Below are 18310 nucleotides of genomic sequence, written 5' to 3' on the forward strand. Positions count from 1 at the left end.
AGCGTGCAGTGCGGCTCTGCTCACCATACAACTCTTGCAGGTGAGCCAGTATTTTCCTAGCAGTCTTCATGTTCTCATGCTGGCATTGAAGTTCGTTAGTCATGGATGCCATGATATAGCACTTGACCCTAATGTCGTCATCAGTCCACTTCTGATGCGTCTCACGCTGATCATCAGTAGGACGTGCTGGTAGCCTAGGGATATCATTCTCGAGCACATACCCTAGTTTCTCACAATTCAGAACAATTTTCAGGTTTCTAAGCCAGTCTTTATAGTTGGTTCCGGTCAGTCTGTTGGTCTCAAGGATTCGGGTCAAAAGGTTTGAAGCTGATATTGTGATCTGTAGAGAGTAAAGATTCTAGTTAGACTTTATACTTGAACTTAATTTATTCTAGGGACTTTTAGAATAAATGTGCTTCCACTATTTTCTCGAATCCCTCATACTTCCCTGATGGAGAAACGAAAATCCTACGCAACTAGGATTTCTAGTGGGTACTGCGGTCTCACCGATTTACATGCCGCCTCACCTAACAGTTATTGGTGACATATAAATGGATGAGTGTACAACTCTTGTACAATGCTTCTCAAGCAAATTGCAGTGGTACTTGATCTCTAAGTCATGAAGACCTCACCTAACAGTTATTGGCCTCATTACTTAGTTAAGTCAGACCCACCGTATAACCGCAGAAATAAAGTCGTCATTGGGTCCTCACCTAATAGTTATTGGTGCCCAACCCCACCTTTACCCCACAACATCTCATGTCTAATAGAGAGGTCCAGTCCCCCGATGCAACTTGCCCACTGTGTCCAGCCGAGACAAATCAACACCGAAAAGACCTTAGCAGCTCTACTACGGTGGAAGACCTATGGACTTAATATTGCATAATCAAGTTTTAGTGTTTGCAACTTGAGTTCTTCATAAGAGGTAATCGAACAATTGGCCAGGTAAGCAGGTGGGAGGCTCCCCTTACTCAGAGAGCAAGGTCCTAATTAAGTAACCACCTTATAGGCTTGCCTAGACACCAATTAGATCAATTAATCAAATATGACTAACTCATGTTGGTTCACCCTAGACTGATTAGGGAGGTTTCGATTTAGGTCTCACTCGATCGCGTATTCACATCTCATGCAAATATAAGTCTACCCGCATAGACATAAATATTAAACATCCAGGCATTTATCAAAAATAAATATAATGGTGATGATCATGGATCCAGGATGGGGTTATTTTACAAGCACATGCACGTCAATTGGTTTGATCGTCTTCAACTCTTGACTCGATCTTGCATTCTCTAGGTCCAATTGTGATCAACTCCTTGATCCATCTTCAATCAACCCTTGATCTCGATCCGCGCATGTTGAGCTTGTTGATGTACATATCGATCAACCATCGACGTGCAACACACATCAAAGATTACATCCCAGATTGCTTTAAAAATTAAATAAAAATAAAAATAAAATTACAACCCTTTTCATGAGACACGCAGGTCTCTAATACATGAATTTAAGATGCATGCAGGCATCTGAAAATTAAAATTACATGCATCACAGAACATCGCAGAACATTTCAGCACATTCAAAGGGTCCATCCATGATCATCACCATATGCATCACATGCATAAAAATTATTTTCAGATCTGTAATTTAATTGATTATTCCATCTCATGACTTGCTGATCATGCTAGATTTGACTCTAAACATTTGTAATCACATTATCAAAGCATTAGAATCATTAATCTAAGCATCTAAATATTAGTATGCAGAAAAATCAGCAAGCTGAAAATTCTGCATACATAAATTTCAGCAAGCATAATCCCTTAAATTTCATATCTAAAATGCCTTGAAAAATTTAATTCTAATCTTAATCTACATAACCATGGCTCTGATACCACTGTTAGTATCCCTCATATGCCATGAAAATTTCGAAATAATTTTCAGATTGCGGCGGAAAAACATATGCGGGATCCGTTCATCGCATGAACGTATTTTAAAACCATTCGTTTGTAGATAGATTAGAATTAAATTATTTTAAACCATTTTAAAATTATTAAGAAGATCAGATCTTCACCTTGTGCGGGTAGATGGTCTCCGTAAATCTGATTTACGTGGTATTTGATCAAGGCTCAGTGGAAGCCGCACATGCGTCCGGCCTCTACGGGTATCCACACGAGGTAATGATTCGATCGAAGCCTTTGGATCTCCCCGGGGTGCTAGCTTCCTTGCAGAGATGGCTTTAGATGGCTGATATCCTCTCCTTTGAATCAACCTTTGATTGCCTTGAGAGGATGAAGAAGAAGGAAGAATCTAGGAAGAAGAAAACAAGGCCTTTCACAACCTTTTCTTTTTCCTTGCACTAGAACCAAGAGGAGGAGGAAGAGGGCCACGCCAAGCTTCTTTTCTTTCCTTCTCTCTTGCGGCTGATAGGAGGAATGAGAGGGGGATGTTGCTGCCGTGATGCACCAGAAGAAAGGATAAGAGGAGGGGCCGAACCCCTCCTCCTTTTAGCTTTACATGAGATAAGGATGAGCTCCTATTTTTAAGGAGCTCATCCTTATCATCTAAATACGGCAGCAAGGAGGGGCTTACGCCCCTCCTTCTTCTTCCACGCTCTTCCCAAAGGGAGGGGCGTGGGCCCCTCCCTCTAGTCCATTTAAATCAGCCCCCACTTAATCAAATTAAGTGGGGAGGATTGGGTTCAATACTTGGGTTCTATTCTATTCCAAATAGAATTAGGTGCATGCATTTCCTTTTATTCCAAATCCTAATCCAATTAGGATTTAATTGAACCATGACTCTATTGAACTCTTCAATTCTAATCCAATTAGGAGTCATGAAATTAATTAGATTAAATTTAAAATTAATTAGGACTTATAAAAATCCTAATCTAATCAGGACTTGTTCAAATTTCAGCCCTAAGACAATTAGGACTTTAGAAATCATATTCCAAGTAGGACTCTAATTTAATTTTAAATCCTAATCCAATTAGGACTTCATGAATCCCACTCCAAGTAGGACTCATGATCAAGTCCAATTAATTAAATCCAATTAATTAAATTGCAATCCGATTGCAATTATTCCTTCTTCTAACCACTAACTCTTAGCGGGTTTTCATTTATCAATCTAATTGATTATTTGTGATTTCTAATCACATTCAACCATCGGCTCGGTCAATACCTCTAATGTGTGTGACCCCATAGGTTCTATTCTGACTGGTAGTGAGACATATTATGATCTCTATCACAATATCATTGAAAACTCCTTTCAATGGGTTGAAACAATTCCAACTCAACTCATCAGGGTTTATCGACCATCAAGATGATCCCTGTGAGTCTCACCATCCACCAGTGACACCTAGCAGCATGTAGTGGCCACCCAGCAGAATAGAATGATGAACCTCTAGGTGCAGTTATCGTATGATACAGTCCTTCTATCGTGGATCCCTACAGACCGGAGGTAATGGATAACTCGTCAAACCCCATCGTCTGTCATATGTCTAGATTTATTCAACTTGAGTTCGATAGTGGAAAACTCTTTCTCCACTGTATATTATTGCCCTGGCCAAGGTCTTAGAACTCTGTCTAATAAATCACATAGGATCACTCCTCTTCTATCAAGGTCGATAGATTTCATGTAAGTGCATACCCTACTCCTACAGTGAACCTACTGCAGCCAATCTACGCAACAAGGACCCATATGACTAGAGACCATGTATATGTGCAGTCAAACTACAATAACCTCACTGTGAGTAGCCGAAGCACCGCAGGTCAAAGGACCAGTCATGCTACTGCAACATCAAGTAAGTCACTGACGAGTGGATAGACATCCAAGTGACTTCTTGTCTTGGTCACGCTCAGTACCCTTGTTCTCTAACAAGCACCTGCACTCTCACTTCAGTGTCCCTACACTGTGGACTCGAGTCTCGTCCATCCATAAGGAAAGCGATCTGTGCACTGATCGGATCGATCACCATCCTCGTGATGATCTATTGATCAGGAGCATTTAGAAATTAATCACCAATGATACATGGCTCAAATTCTCAACTCTTGAGAATATGTATCATCATCTTATTAATTTTTTGGACGATTCATAGACACATAAACAATATGAATGAAAAGATGCCCATTTATTATTCAATAATAATAAAGTCAAGTACAAATTTATGTCCCAGAATAAATAATGTGTCTGCCAGATTGGCTTCTAGGGCATACATCTAACATCATGTTGTTTTGTCGGCCGTAAGGCTTGGGCGGCATTTGTGCCGAATTCGGTCCTTAGATCTTGTGTTCTAGGACTTGGGCTAGTGGTAGATCCATCAATCTCCACTAGATTGGGCTAGGGAGAGATCTCTTCAATCTCTTTCTAAATTTCTTTTGCTTTCTTTATTATTGTTCTTCGTTCTTCAAGTTAGTGGAATATAAACCAAGTTTGCTTTCATTATTGATCTTCTTCTTGAGTTATTCCACCGGGCGTTGCCTACAATCGGTCCATCGTCATCGTTTTCAAAGGCACACGCAAGGAGCGCAAGGAAAGGGGCTTGGTGAGGGGCTTTGGACCGTGAGCCCCCATCAAATTGGTGCTTTCATTGAGAGATCCTTTCAAGGAGGTAACGCTTGAATACCAATCTTCCAGATCTGAATTTATGTTGCATATTCTGTTTGATCTAAAGTTAAAATTCAGATCATAGTTGTTGGGGAAGTTCATAAAAATTTTGCATCCTATATTGGGCTTGAATTTGTATTCGATTGGGGGATGTTTAATTTCTGTTTTTATTATTGTAAAACCCCTGTCGGAGGCTGATTGAGTGGTGTACATGTCAGGTGGGTTGGTTCATCCATTGGGTGACAACCGCAGGAGGTTTGGGGACTGGTTTGTGAAGTTTCTGTGTTGCAGAAAAATTGTGCAACAAGGTGTTTGCTTGGGGTGTTAAGAACAGGGTTCTGAAGCTTTGATTTTGAGTTTTGGTGGAGAGTTTCAGAGTTTATTAGTCACTGTAAAAGGCATCCTCACGTGTTGATTTGGTTCTGTTTTGAGGGAGATATTGGTGGTTGAAGTCAGTAGACTGCTGCAGCAACTTTCTGCAATCCAAAAATTTTTGTTCAGCAAGTCTTTGGGGCTTGATTGGGTCTGGTTTTTGGGAGTTAGAGGGGCTGTTGTCTCAGGGTTTTAGAGTCCTAAAACAGAGGGTTAAAAGGAGATGGAGTCCCCCCAAAATAACAACCAAGATAGGAGGTTAGTAGCCCTTGAAGTTAGTTCGACCAATCTTAACCGGGCATTGGAAACTTTGTCCAATACCATGGTTGCAAATATGGCTGAAATAAGGAGAGAAAACAATGCCAACATGGAGAGGTTGGAAAGGAGGATGCTAGAGAGGGAACATAAGAGGGTGCAAGAAGAAGTGCCTAGGTCGCATGCCGCACGGCAGGGCCGGGCAAGGTATGAGAGCGATGCCATGAGTGTTCAGGGTACACATCATGTAGATCATGGCATTAGGCACCATGGGCGAATGGGAGGAAGGATAGAAGCCGAAGGCTTAGTGTTTGAGAGGTGGCTTGATGATGAGCGGGTTAGTAATGGCCATAACAATCATGATGAGGCCGACAGTGAACCCGAAGAACGTCCCTTCCATGCTCAAAGGCCTCATGGCCGAAGAGAACCCATGGTAAGGAGAGGAAGAAACATGCGGGATAATGACTTTGGAGATGATGACTATAGGGGTCCACGGCCTAGAGAAGAAGGGCTTAGGAAACCCAAAATTGACTTCCCAAAGTTTGGTGGAGGAGACCCGTATGAGTGGCTTGACAAGGCAGATCAGTACTTCGACGTTTATGACATCCCACGGGCTGATCGGGTGACCCTAGCCAGTTTTTACTTAGAGGGTAGGGCTAGCCGATGGTGGAGGTGGATCCAGGCCTTGTATGAGAAAGAAGGGAGAAGGTTGGGGTGGACTGCCTTTATGGATGAATTCATGAAACAATGGGGACCATCCCCCGTTGTCAATCATCATGGTCAACTTGCAAAACTTAAACAAGAGGGCAAAGTCCAGACCTACATCGATGAGTTCCGGCAATTACAAACTATGGTCAGCGGATGGTCCGACGAAGCCTTGCTTGGTACCTTCATCGACGGCCTCAAACCGTGGCTAGCCAAGGAGATCAAACTCAAACAACCGACGCGGCTACAAGAGGCGATGCGCATGGCGGAGATCCTAGACCAAAGCTACAACCCGGAACAACGTTCAACCAAGGATGGTGCCATCAGCAAGCCCACCAAACCACAACCATCCAAGGTAAATTTCAGATCCAAAGAGATAACTTCAACAGGTTCCAAAAATCAGCAAAGGGAGGTAAAGAAATTGTCACGTGATGAGCTGCAAGATTACATAAAAAAGGGTCAATATTTCAAGTGCGGGGAAAAGTGGAGCCGGGAGCATCGTTGTAAGACCAGCCAAGTCTACGTCCTTGATGCAAGAAGCGACGAAGAGCCCGCTGCATCTGAAAATTCAGATAGCAGCAGCGAGGAGGAAGATCACCTCGAAGAGACCGAACCATGTGCAGAAAATCAGCATGCTGAATTGCCACTCAATGCACTTTGTGGCGCACCAAAACCATCTACAATGAGGCTCATGGCGTGGATCGGCAAGCATGAGGTCTCCTTGTTAGTGGACAGCGATTCTTCTCACAATTTCATCAACTCAGCAATCGTACGAAAGGTTGGACTCAAAGGTACATCGGTTTCACCGTTTGAAGTCAAAATTGCTAGTGGTGAAAAATTGCTATGTGCTGAAATTGTTAATAATGTAAAGATGAATGTACAAGGGGTGAGAGTTAAAGCCGACCTACATGTACTTCAATTAGTCGGCTTAGACATTGTATTGGGAAATGCATGGTTACGTAGTCTAGGCCGGGTGGTGACCGACTTCGACGCAATGACCATGGAGTTTAAACTCGGTGGCAGAAAGAGGACATGGACGGCCTTGAGCAGCAAGGAAGTACGGCCTTGCGAGGCCAACATGATAGAAAAACTTTGCAAAGGAGGGGCTAGCTGCTTTGCCGTTGTTATGGCTAGCCCGAACCAAGAAGGACCTCTCCAAGATGATGCAGAAATCCAGCAGCAGCAGCAAGCACTTGAGGGGCTGCCACCACCAATCCGGAGGGTGTTAGAGGCTCATCAAAGTGTCCTCCAGAAGCCTACTTCCCTCCCACCACAACGAGACTTTGATCATCCAATTCGGATGAAAGATGAAGCTGCTGCAGTCAATGTTCCACCATACAAGTACGCGCACTTTCAAAATGGAGAAATTGAGCGCCAAGTTGATGAAATGCTTAGCTAGGGGCTGATCCGACATAGCTCGGGTCCCTTCTCCTCACCCGTCCTATTGGTAAGAAAGAAGGATGGCTCATGGAGATTCTGCACCGACTATCGAGCCCTTAACGAAGCAACCATCAAAGACCGTTTTCCGATCGCTACGGTGGACGAGATGCTCGATGAATTGCATGGTGCCAAGTTCTTCACCAAATTGGACTTACGAGCCGGCTACTATCAAATCAGAATGAAAGAGGAGGATGTACACAAGACGGCCTTCAGGACACATTTCGGCCACTACGAGTACTTGGTGATGCCATTCGGTCTATGCAATGCGCCATCAACATTCCAAGCGGCCATGAACGAAATTTTCAGACCCTACTTGCGAAGGTTTGTCTTAGTATTTTTTGATGACATCTTGATATATTCCAGATCCATGGACGAGCACCTTGAGCACTTGGAGATTGTTCTACGCACCTTGGAGGAGCACCACTTTCACATCAAGCCTTTAAAGTGTGCGTTCGTGCAAGCGGAGCTCGAGTATTTAGGCCACATAATTTCAGCCGAAGGAGTTCGTGTAGATCAGCGAAAAATTCAGGCCATGCTCGATTGGCCATGGCCGAAAGATATCACGGCCCTAAGAGGATTTTTGGGGCTAACAGGCTACTACCGACGATTCGTAAAGGATTACGGGCTGATTGCAAAGCCGCTGACCACCATGCTGAAGAAAGGAGGTTTTATGTGGACCATTCAAGCACGCAAGGCATTTGAAGACCTCAAGGAAGCCATGACACAAACACCGGTACTTGCCTTGCTCGACTTTTCCAAACCGTTCGAGGTCTACACTGACGCTAGTGGCGAAGGTATAGGTGCTGTTTTGGTGCAGGAACGACGACCCTTGGCCTTCATTTCCAAAGCATTAGGGCCAAGGAAGAAAGCTTGGAGCACCTACGCAAGAGAATTGTTGGCAGTTGTACATGCGGTGAAAGTTTGGAGACCATACCTTCTCGGCTGACGCTTCACCATCATCACGGACCAGCAAGCACTTCGCCATCTACTTCAACAGAAGATCGTGACTCCCGAACAGCAAAAATTTCTTGTCAAGTTGCTGGGTTTTGAGTACGACATCATCTATCAACCCGGCAAAGAAAACAAAGTGGCTGACGCATTATCGCGAAGGGAGAACGACCAGATGTTGTGGATGGCTGAAGACATGAATGAGCCGCAGAATTTTTCAGCAACCAGTGGCGTTGATTGGAGGATTTGGGACCGAGTTCGTGAGGCATCAAAGCTTGACGCCCGAGCACAAGAAATCCAAGAAAAACTAGATGCAGCGGCTACGGGTGTTGCAGAATTTAAGGTACGCGATGGTCTGATTTTTTACAAGGGAAATGTCTATGTCCCCGACCAAATACGATCCACGGGCACCCACCGGACTGCTGCAACCTCTTCCCATCTCGAACATGATATGGGAGGATCTGACCATGGACTTCATCGAGGGTCTACCAACAAGCAAGGGCTATGAGGTGATCCTAGTGGTGGTTGATCGGCTAAGTAAGTATGCACACTTCATACCTCTTAAACATCCTTACACAGCCAAGTCAGTTGCACATGCATTCGTGGAGACCATTGTTCGACTCCATGGAGTACCAAGGAGCATCGTCACCGACCGAGATCGAGTCTTCATGAGTACTTTCTGGAAGGAGCTGTTCACCTTGCAAGGAAGCAAACTAAAAGCCAGTTCCTCTTACCACCCACAGACAGACGGACAGACAGAGATAGTCAACAGGACCTTGGGGCAATACCTGCGCTGCTTCTGCCATGAGCAACAATCACGGTGGGAAGCTTTCATACCCTGGGCTGAATTCTGGTATAATACTTCCTACCATTCATCCATTAAAATGAGTCCTTTTGAACTTGTGTATGGGAGACCCCCTCCACTATTGACTACATATGAGAGGGGCACGGCCCGAAGTGAGGAAGTTGAAAAGGAATTATTGGCAAGAAAAGAAGTCCTAGCAAATGTAAAAAGAGAGCTTCGGAAGGCACAAGAAAGGATGAAAAGGTACTACGACCAAGGTCGCCGAGAAGTTGTCTTCAACCCTGGCTAGTTTGTCTACCTAAAGCTGAAGCCCTACCAACAAAAATCATTAAAAGATAAGTTCAGCTACAAGCAATCTCAAAAATTTTATGGGCCGTTCAGAATCATAGAACGCATCGGAGAGGTCACCTACCGATTGGAGTTACCCGCCTCATCTCATCTGCATCCAGTCTTCCATGTGTCGTTGCTCAAGGAGAAGGTTGGTGACCCGACGTTAATTGCACCGGACCTACCCACATTTAATGAAGAGGGTCGGCTGCTTCTACAACCAGTTGAAGCTCTCAAGTACCGCATATGGAGACGAGGCCGAGAACGACGCAAAATCTGGCAAGTCTTGATTCAGTGGGGCGGCTTGCCCAAGGAAGATGCTACATGGGAGGACTATGACGAGGTCTCTCAGAGGTACCCTAACTTCATCCTTGAGGGCAAGGATGTTCTTCAAGGGAGGGGGAATGTTGAGAACCCCCGCAAGCCACGCCGCAAGAGGAGCAACAATCACACACCAACCGAGGGCCAAAGTAGCCATGCCAACTGTTGGGGGGAATAAAGTTTCCCCCCAAATGACATAAATGCCCCAGAGAAGCCGTACAACCTCCGACCCCGGACAGCAGAAGTCAGCGTCCGACCTCGGAACGCTCGGCCACGAGACGACCGACCCCGAGACCTCCGACCTAAGAGAAACCCCGATGTCCGAGGACCGTACTCTAACATCCCTCCGGCATTTATTGCGCATGGCCGCTGTAATCTTCCGGCACACTCAACAATAAATGCGGATCTCCGGCTTACTCCACCATTAATGCGGATCTCCGGCTTACCCCACCATTAATGCGGATCTCCGGCTTACTCCACCATTAATGCGGATCTCCGGCTTACTCCATAATAAATGCGCGTGGCTCCTGACATCTACGGATCCCCAGCTCTCCACGGCAAATCGACCCAGCAGGGTCTAGTCGACTATGATAAGTCTCTGATCTCGGCCATACCGCCAACATCAGTGCAATGATTCGCCTGACCGAGCACCGACCCGAACAACATGCCGAGCCATACTACGGCCTCTCCCTGTTACATCACAGGTAAACCGACCCCCGCATATAAAAGGGAGCCTTGGCCTCTCAAGAAGAGAGGAACATTGGTACCCCCAAAAATTCACTGTTTATCTTCCTTCTCCATACTATTTGCCCCCCTCACTGACTTGACCGTCGGAGGGCCGGCACCGGAAAACCCGGCCACCGGTTCGTGTGCAGGCACCCAGACAGAGGACGCCGCCCGCCGACGGACCACCGCCCCGCCGTGAGGACTCACATCCGCTCCCTCTCTTCGACCGAAGATTGCCCCCGGGTCCAATTTCCAGCAACAGTTGGCGCTAGAGGAAGGGCCCGAGTAGCAGTCATGAAGTTGAGAAGTAAGGGAGCCTCTAACATCTCCCGGCGTCCCCCGCAAAGTCCTGGACACTCCGTCCAGAATTCTCCAACTCCAGCTGATCCAGTTCCTCAGGTCCAGCCGGAACAGTTTAACGCCCTGGTGCAGCAAGTCCAGGCCCTGGCCGCCGTCGTTCAAGGTCTACGGCGCGAGGAGGCTTTACCCTCACTTCCCCCGCAGGCCCAGGCCCCGCCGGAGTGTCTCCCCAACGGCCCGGTTCTCCCCAGCCAAAATTTGCATGGCTCCTCCAGAGCCAACAATGGAGAACGAGCTTCTCCCCAGAGAGAGTCACCGGGAGAAGGTTTCGACCGGAGACCCCAACTCTCTGAGGCGGAGTCAGCCCCGGACCGCCGTGGGCTGGCGCAAACCACAGCGACAATCCCACGGGTGGGGGAGCTTGACCGAAAAGTTGAGCATCTGGAGCGCCAGATCGCGGCACTCCACAGCAAGAAGGCAAGACAGGAAGGGGACTTTGAGTTCACTACCAAGTCCCCCTTCTCCCGCCAGATCGAGGACGAGCCGGTTCCCGCGAGGTTCAAAATGCCTCAGGTGGAGCCCTACAGCGGAATCACCGACCCCCTTGACCACCTGGAGAGTTATCGGGCCCTCATGGCCCTACAAGGGTCCTCGGAGGCCATACTCTGCAAGGCCTTCCCAGCAACCCTCCGAGGGACCGCCCGGCTTTGGTTTTCTGGACTGAAGCCGAACACGGTGTCCTCTTTTGAGCAGCTCGGCATGCAGTTCGCCACCAACTTTGCTGCCAGCCGGCGCCAGCGACGGACATCAGACTCCCTCCTGGACATCAAGCAGAAGGAGGGGGAGTCCCTCAAAGAGTACCTGGACCGCTTTACCGCCGCCACATGGGAGGTTCACGAGCTAGACCAGTCGATAGCCATGTCGGCTTTGAAGACTGGGGTTCGCTCTTACCGATTCCTCTTCTCCATCGAGAAGAGCTTCCCGGCCGACTTCACCGAAATGCTGGCCCGAGCCCGGAAGTACGCCAAGGCCGAGGAGGCAGTCGCCTCCAGGCGGGGAGCAATTGAGCCCGCCTCGAAGAAACAGAAGAAACGCCGCGAGGAACGCGGCCGACAAAGGAGCCGGTCGCCCCGCAGAGAGAAAAATCTCCCCAGACTAAGGAGTCCGCCCCGTCAGTAGGGGCGACCTCAGCAGAGGACACCTCCTCGTCCGAGGTCTCCACCACGGCCCGGATGTACCAGGCGAGGTACGAGAACTATACACCCGTTAATGCTCCCCGGGCCGAGATCCTGATGGAAATTGAGGGTCGGGACTTCTTCCGACCCCCGCCTCCTATGCGAGACACGGGATTTCCCCGAAATACCAGGAAGTATTGCCGCTTCCACCGAGACCGTGGGCACGACACGGAGGACTGCTTCCAACTCCGGGACGAGATAGAAGCGCTCATCCGACGGGGAGTACTCAACCGGTTCGTGAGGAATCGACCTGAGGAAAGAAGGCCGGCGGAGAATGTCGCACCAACCGAAAATCCAGGCGACAACAGGCCCATCGCCGGCACCATCAACAGGATCGGGCGGGCCTCGGCAGGAACGGCCGCCCAGGGAACACCCCCGAAGCGCCCACGTACCGATGAAGTCATCTCGTTCTCGGACGAGGACTTAGAAGGGGTCGAGACCCCTCACGATGACGCTGTGGTCATCTCAATGATTGTAAATAGGTTTGATGTAAAGCGTGTCCTAGTTGACAATGGAAGTTCAGCTAACATTTTGTACTACCACGCCTACCAAAAAATGGGGTTGACAGAAGGACATCTCCGGAGAATCAGTGCCCCGCTAGTCGGGTTTACCGGAGATGCGGTCTCGGTTGAAGGTGAGGCTAGCTTCCTTGTCACAGTTGGCCTCGCCCCCCGGGAGAGCACTGTGAGGATGGACTTCCTGGTGGTCCGTCTGCCCTCGGTCTACAACGCCATCCTTGGGCGCCCAGGGTTAAACACCCTTCGAGCCGTGGTTTCAACTCGCCATTTACTCATGCGGTTCCCCACCGACCAAGGAGTAGGCGAGGTCCGCGGAGACCAACTGGTCGCCAAGCAATGCTACATGGCGGCCCACACAGTGAAACAACCAGCTGAGGCGCCAGACCGCCCGACGCGCCCTTCACTCCCCATAGAAACCCTCGATGCGAGGGACACCCCCTAGAAGAAGCAAGTAGAGCCCGGTGAGCTCCTTATTCAAATCCCACTACGAGAAAATTTTCCCGAGCTAACCGTGCAGGTCGGCTCCGGCCTCGGCGCCCATGAGAGGGATCGCCTCGTCAGCTTCCTGCGGGATAATGCCGACGTCTTCGCCTGGTCGCCCGCGGACGTGCCAGGAATTGACCCTGAGGTCATGGTCCACCGACTTCAGGTGAAACCAACCAGCAAGCCTGTAAAGCAGAAGAAAAGAGGCTCCGCCCCCGAGCGACAACGAGCTGCGGCCGAGGAGGTGGACAAACTCCTCGGAACCGGCTTCATCCGGGAGGTCTCCTACCCGGACTGGCTCGCCAACATAGTCCTCGTAAAGAAGGCCAACGGAAAATGGCGTATGTGTGTGGACTACACTGACCTGAACAAGGCCTGCCCAAAAGACAGTTTCCCCCTCCCGAGCATCGACCAGCTCGTCGACTCCACCTCGGGACACCAACTGCTAACTTTTATGGACGCCTTTTCAGGATACAATCAAATCCGAATGGCGCCAGAAGACGAGGAGAAGACGGCCTTCATCACCGACAAGGGCACCTACTGCTATAAGGTGATGCCCTTTGGCCTGAAAAATGCTGGGGCCACCTATCAGAGGCTGGTCAGCCAGATTTTTAAAGACCAGATCGGCCGGAACATGGAAGTCTACGTGGACGACATGTTGGTGAAGAGCCGAGCGGCGGAACACCACATAGCCGATCTCGACGAGACGTTCGCCAAGCTCAGAAAATATCAAATGAAACTCAATCCGGCGAAGTGCGCGTTTGGGGTCACCTCGGGCAAGTTCCTGGGTTTCATAGTGACCCAGCGCGGAATTGAGGCCAACCCGGAGAAAATCCGGGCACTGCAAGAGATGTCGCCTCCAAAGACAGTTAAGGAGGTGCAGCGGCTCGCGGGGCGGGTGGCCGCCCTGGGAAGGTTCGTCTCTCGGTCGGCCGAGCGTTGCCTCCCCTTCTTCAAGAGCCTCAAACGGCCGAAAGATTTCCGGTGGACAGAAGAATGCCAGCAGGCCTTTGAAGAGCTTCGGAGCCTTCTGGCTTCTCCCCCGCTGCTCACCAAGCCCCGGAAAGGCGAGGTCCTTTACTTATATCTGGCCGTCTCCCCAGCCGCAGTGAGCTCAGTTCTCATCCGGGAAGAGGACAAGCTCCAAAAGCCGGTCTATTACACCAGCCGGGTTCTCAGGGATGCCGAGACCCGATATTCTAAACTTGAGAAGACCATCTTCGCTCTCATCATCTCGGCTCGGAGACTCAGGCCTTACTTCCAAGCCCACACGATAGCTATATTGACCGACCAGCCCATGAAGCAAATATTGCAGAGGTCGGATCGTGCGGGGAGGGTCGCCAAATGGGCGGTCGAGCTCGGAGAATTCGACCTCGAATATCGGCCCAGGCCGGCTATCAAAGCTCAGATACTCGCCGACTTCATCGTGGAGTGCACCCTTCCGGACGACCCCGAGCTGCCATCTGAGTCCGTGGAGGAGACCCCGAAGCAGCCATGGGTCCTGCACTCGGATGGGTCTTCGACCCCGGGGGGCAGCGGGGCCGGACTTATCCTCACCAGTCCAGATGGAGTGGTGGCTGAGCAAGCTCTGCGCCTCGAGTTCCCGGCCTCGAACAATGAGGCCGAGTATGAGGCTCTCATCGCCGGGCTCAAGCTGGCGAGAGAACTAAAAGTGGGAGATCTGACGGCCTTCAGCGACTCCCAGCTGGTGGTGAACCAGGTCCAAGGAGATTTTGAAGCTAAAGGGCCATCCATGCAAAAGTATCTCCAAAAGGTGCGGGAACTCACATCTGCCCTGAATTCTTTTAATATTCGGTACATTCCCAGAGCGGAAAACCTCAGGGCAGACCAGCTATCCAAACTGGCCACCTCCCGCATGAGCGAGCTTCCCAAGGGAACAGCGCTCGAGTATCTTCAGACCCCCAGCACGGAGGAACCCGAGCCTACCATGTACGTCGACTCCGAGCCAAGTTGGATCGATGGGCTCATCTGCTACCTTCAGGACGGAACCCTACCTCATGACGAGACGGAGGCTCGTCGAATCAAGCGCCAGGCTCCCCGGTATGTCTTGTACGAGAATAAACTCTATCGACAATCATTTACTTCTCCCCTTCTCAGATGCCTCCGCCCCTCCGAGGCGGACTACGCCCTCCGAGAGGTCCATGAAGGGATCTGCGGAAATCACCTAGGGGGTCGAGCCTTGGCCCATAAGATCCTGCGGCAGGGATACTACTGGCCCACACTCCAGAAGGACGCAACAGATTTCGTCCGCAAGTGCGATCGGTGCCAACGAAACGCCAATATCCAGCGCCGACCTTCAGCTCTGCTGACCTCCATCATCGCCCCCTGGCCGTTCGCCCAATGGGGGATCGACATCCTGGGGCCCTTTCCCCTGGCCACCGGACAGAGAAAGTTCCTGGTCGTCTCCATCGACTACTTCACCAAATGGGTCGAGGCCGAACCCGTTGCCCGGATCACCGAGCAAAAGATGCGGGACTTCGTGTGGAAGTCCATAATCTGCAGATTCGGACTTCCCCGTATCCTTATATCTGACAATGGTCGACAATTTGACAATGTTCATTTCAGGGAATTTTGCTCTGAACTCGGCATTGATCACCGTTTCACCTCGGTCGCTCACCTCCAGACAAACGGGGAAACTGAGGTAACTAACCGAACTATTTTGCAGGGACTTAAAGCTAGGCTTGATCGGTCCAAAGGACAGTGGGTCGAGGACTTGTACAATGTCCTTTGGGCGTACCGGACCACGTTCCGACTACCCACGGGAGAGACCCCCTTCAACCTAGCATACGGCACTGAGGCCGTCATCCCGTTGGAGATCGGCCTGCCTTCTCCCAGAGTGGAGCATTACGACCCCGACACCAACTCTTCCCAGCTAAGGAGCAACTTGGACCTTGTCGAAGAAACGAGAGAGATCGCCCGGGTTCGCATGGCGAGATACCAACAGCGAACGGCCCAATACTACAACTCCAGAGTCAAGCCCAAGCTCTTCAAAGTAGGGGACCTCGTCCTCAGGAGAGCCGAGGCTTCTCAACCGACCGAGCAAGGAAAGCTCGCCCCAAATTGGGAAGGGCCGTATCAAATCGCCCGGGTACAACGACCAGGGGCGTACAAATTGAAGTCCCTGGAGGGGACTCTGATCCCACGAAGCTGGAACTCCGAGAATCTACGGATGTATTACCAATGAAACCCTAAGGGGTTCAAAACAATCAGGACAATGGACTCAGCTCCTTTTTCTGCAAATATTTCTCTCACCTTGATAACTGTAATCCTCTTTTAATATTGGGTCGTCTGTGATCCTCAGATTCCCCGGCCAAAATCGGGATGCCTCGAGGCTCGACCGTAGAGTCCCAAACTCCCTCGACCTCGGGAAGAATCGCAAGACGATGAGACGTGGAATGGAGCAGGATTCCTCGACTTAGGCCGAGATGCCCCGAGTGTCGACAGTGCGTGCCCAGACCCCTCGACACTTCGGGAAGACGGGGTAGTACCTTCGCGGCCCCCGTGGCGCTCATCACCAACAACGGGGTAGTACCTTCGCGGCCCCCCGTAGCGCCCCCTCGACTAAGGTCGGGATGCCCCGAGGGTCGACCGTAGAGAACCAGACTTCCTCGACCTCGGGAAGGCGCCGTGAGGGGTGGAAAGGGTGGCTCCACCTGGGGCGCCACGAAGTGGACCCCCAGGAGCGGTCGACGATCCCCGATCCCCGAAGCGAGCGATCTCTCGACTAAGGTCGAGATGCCCCGAGTGTCGACAGTGCGTACCCAGACCCCTCGACACTTCGGGAAGATGGGGTAGTACCTTCGCGGCCCCCCGTGGCGCTCATCACCAACAACGGGGTAGTACCTTCGCGGCCCCCCGTAGCGCCCCCTCGACTAAGGTCGGGATGCCCCGAGGGTCGACCGTAGAGAACCAGACTCCCTCGACCTCGGGAAGGCGCCGTGAGGGGTGGAAAGGGTGGCTCCACCTGGGGCGCCACGAAGTGGACCCCCAGGAGCGGTCGACGATCCCCGATCCCCGAAGCGAGCGATCCCTCGACTAAGGTCGAGATGCCCCGAGTGTCGACAGTGCGTACCCAGACCCCTCGACACTTCGGGAAGACGGGGTAGTACCTTCGCGGCCCCCGTGGCGCTCATCACCAACAACGGGGTAGTACCTTCGCGGCCCCCCGTAGCGCCCCCTCGACTAAGGTCGGGACGCCCCGAGGGTCGACCGTAGAGAATCAGACTCCCTCGACTTCGGGAGGTACCACAGGTCAGCAAAGCGTCCGCAGACCCGCCGACCTGACACAAGACCCCTCGACCAAAGTTGAGGTGCCCCGAGGTCCGACCACAGGGTCTCAAACTCCCTCGACCTCGCAAAGAGCTACAAATCAATAAAGTCTCCCCAAGCCCTCTCAACCTCGGCGGGTGCTGTCGGGTCCGTGAGAAGCCCGAGCCCCCTTAAAGTCAAAAATGACTCCGCAGGTCGACGTGGAAGGGAAGCAGCCTACTCCACCATGCGAAGCATAACTCTGAGAATGAAAGAGGTACATTCAACTGGACGCCCTCCTTGTCAAATTTTATTTACATATTGCTGAGCGGAATCTTAATGTTGGAGCCTTATCTCGCCCCAAAGTCGGGCCTCTCTAACGGGTCGGCTTAGGATCGACCTCCTAATTACATTATGCATGCACCGTTCGTCAAGCCTCCGAAACTGGTACAGAGGATTTCATAAATTAGTGCCCAACTCGGCTCTTCGACGTAAACTCCTACGTCCGGCTGAAAAAGTGGTCCCGGCCACGAATGTGCCAGCCAAACGCGGGTACCAAGGCAATCTCTGGAAACCCAGCCTTGCTCACCGAAGCCTCGGCAGAGTCCGAGAACAATAACTACGAAAACCGTCGTAATAACCTGCCTATTGGCCCGCGCTCCCTCTGAGGGGTTTGGAGTTAAGTTCGGAGACCCGACTAAACTCCCCGATTAGCGGCACGCACAGACCTAGTCCGGTCTTAGTTAAAGGCCTAAGGCCCGACCTCGACGCCTTGGGACTTCCCTAAAGGCTAAACGCAATGACCTCCACGACTCCCAAATCCGAGCTATAGGACTTAGAGAAATTTTCTAAAAAACTCAAGACTCGGAGCTCCTCTTCGTCGGGATGACTGGAACCCGAGAAGGCTAAGACGTAGCCCGGGAAGAAGGACAACTTCGTTAAGCAGCCCGAAAATTAAAATGCAAAGCTAGGCCATCGAGGCGGTTCGCTAAGGCCCTGGCCTCGGT

General features: G+C 50.6%; 1 protein-coding gene across 1 annotated transcript; it reads left to right on the forward strand.

Moving 5' to 3' along the window:
- Nucleotides 1-5194: 5194 nt before the first annotated feature.
- LOC120106354 lies at nt 5195-8317 on the forward strand. The gene is made up of 2 exons (XM_039119354.1): nt 5195-7272; nt 7384-8317. The coding sequence occupies exons 1-2, from the start codon at nt 5195-5197 to the stop codon at nt 8315-8317; spliced, it is 3012 nt and encodes a 1003-aa protein (XP_038975282.1).
- The last annotated feature ends 9993 nt before the right edge of the window (nt 8318-18310 follow it).

This window comes from Phoenix dactylifera, unplaced genomic scaffold (genome assembly GCF_009389715.1).
Source record: "Phoenix dactylifera cultivar Barhee BC4 unplaced genomic scaffold, palm_55x_up_171113_PBpolish2nd_filt_p 000534F, whole genome shotgun sequence".
NCBI classification, from domain to species: domain Eukaryota; kingdom Viridiplantae; phylum Streptophyta; class Magnoliopsida; order Arecales; family Arecaceae; genus Phoenix; species Phoenix dactylifera.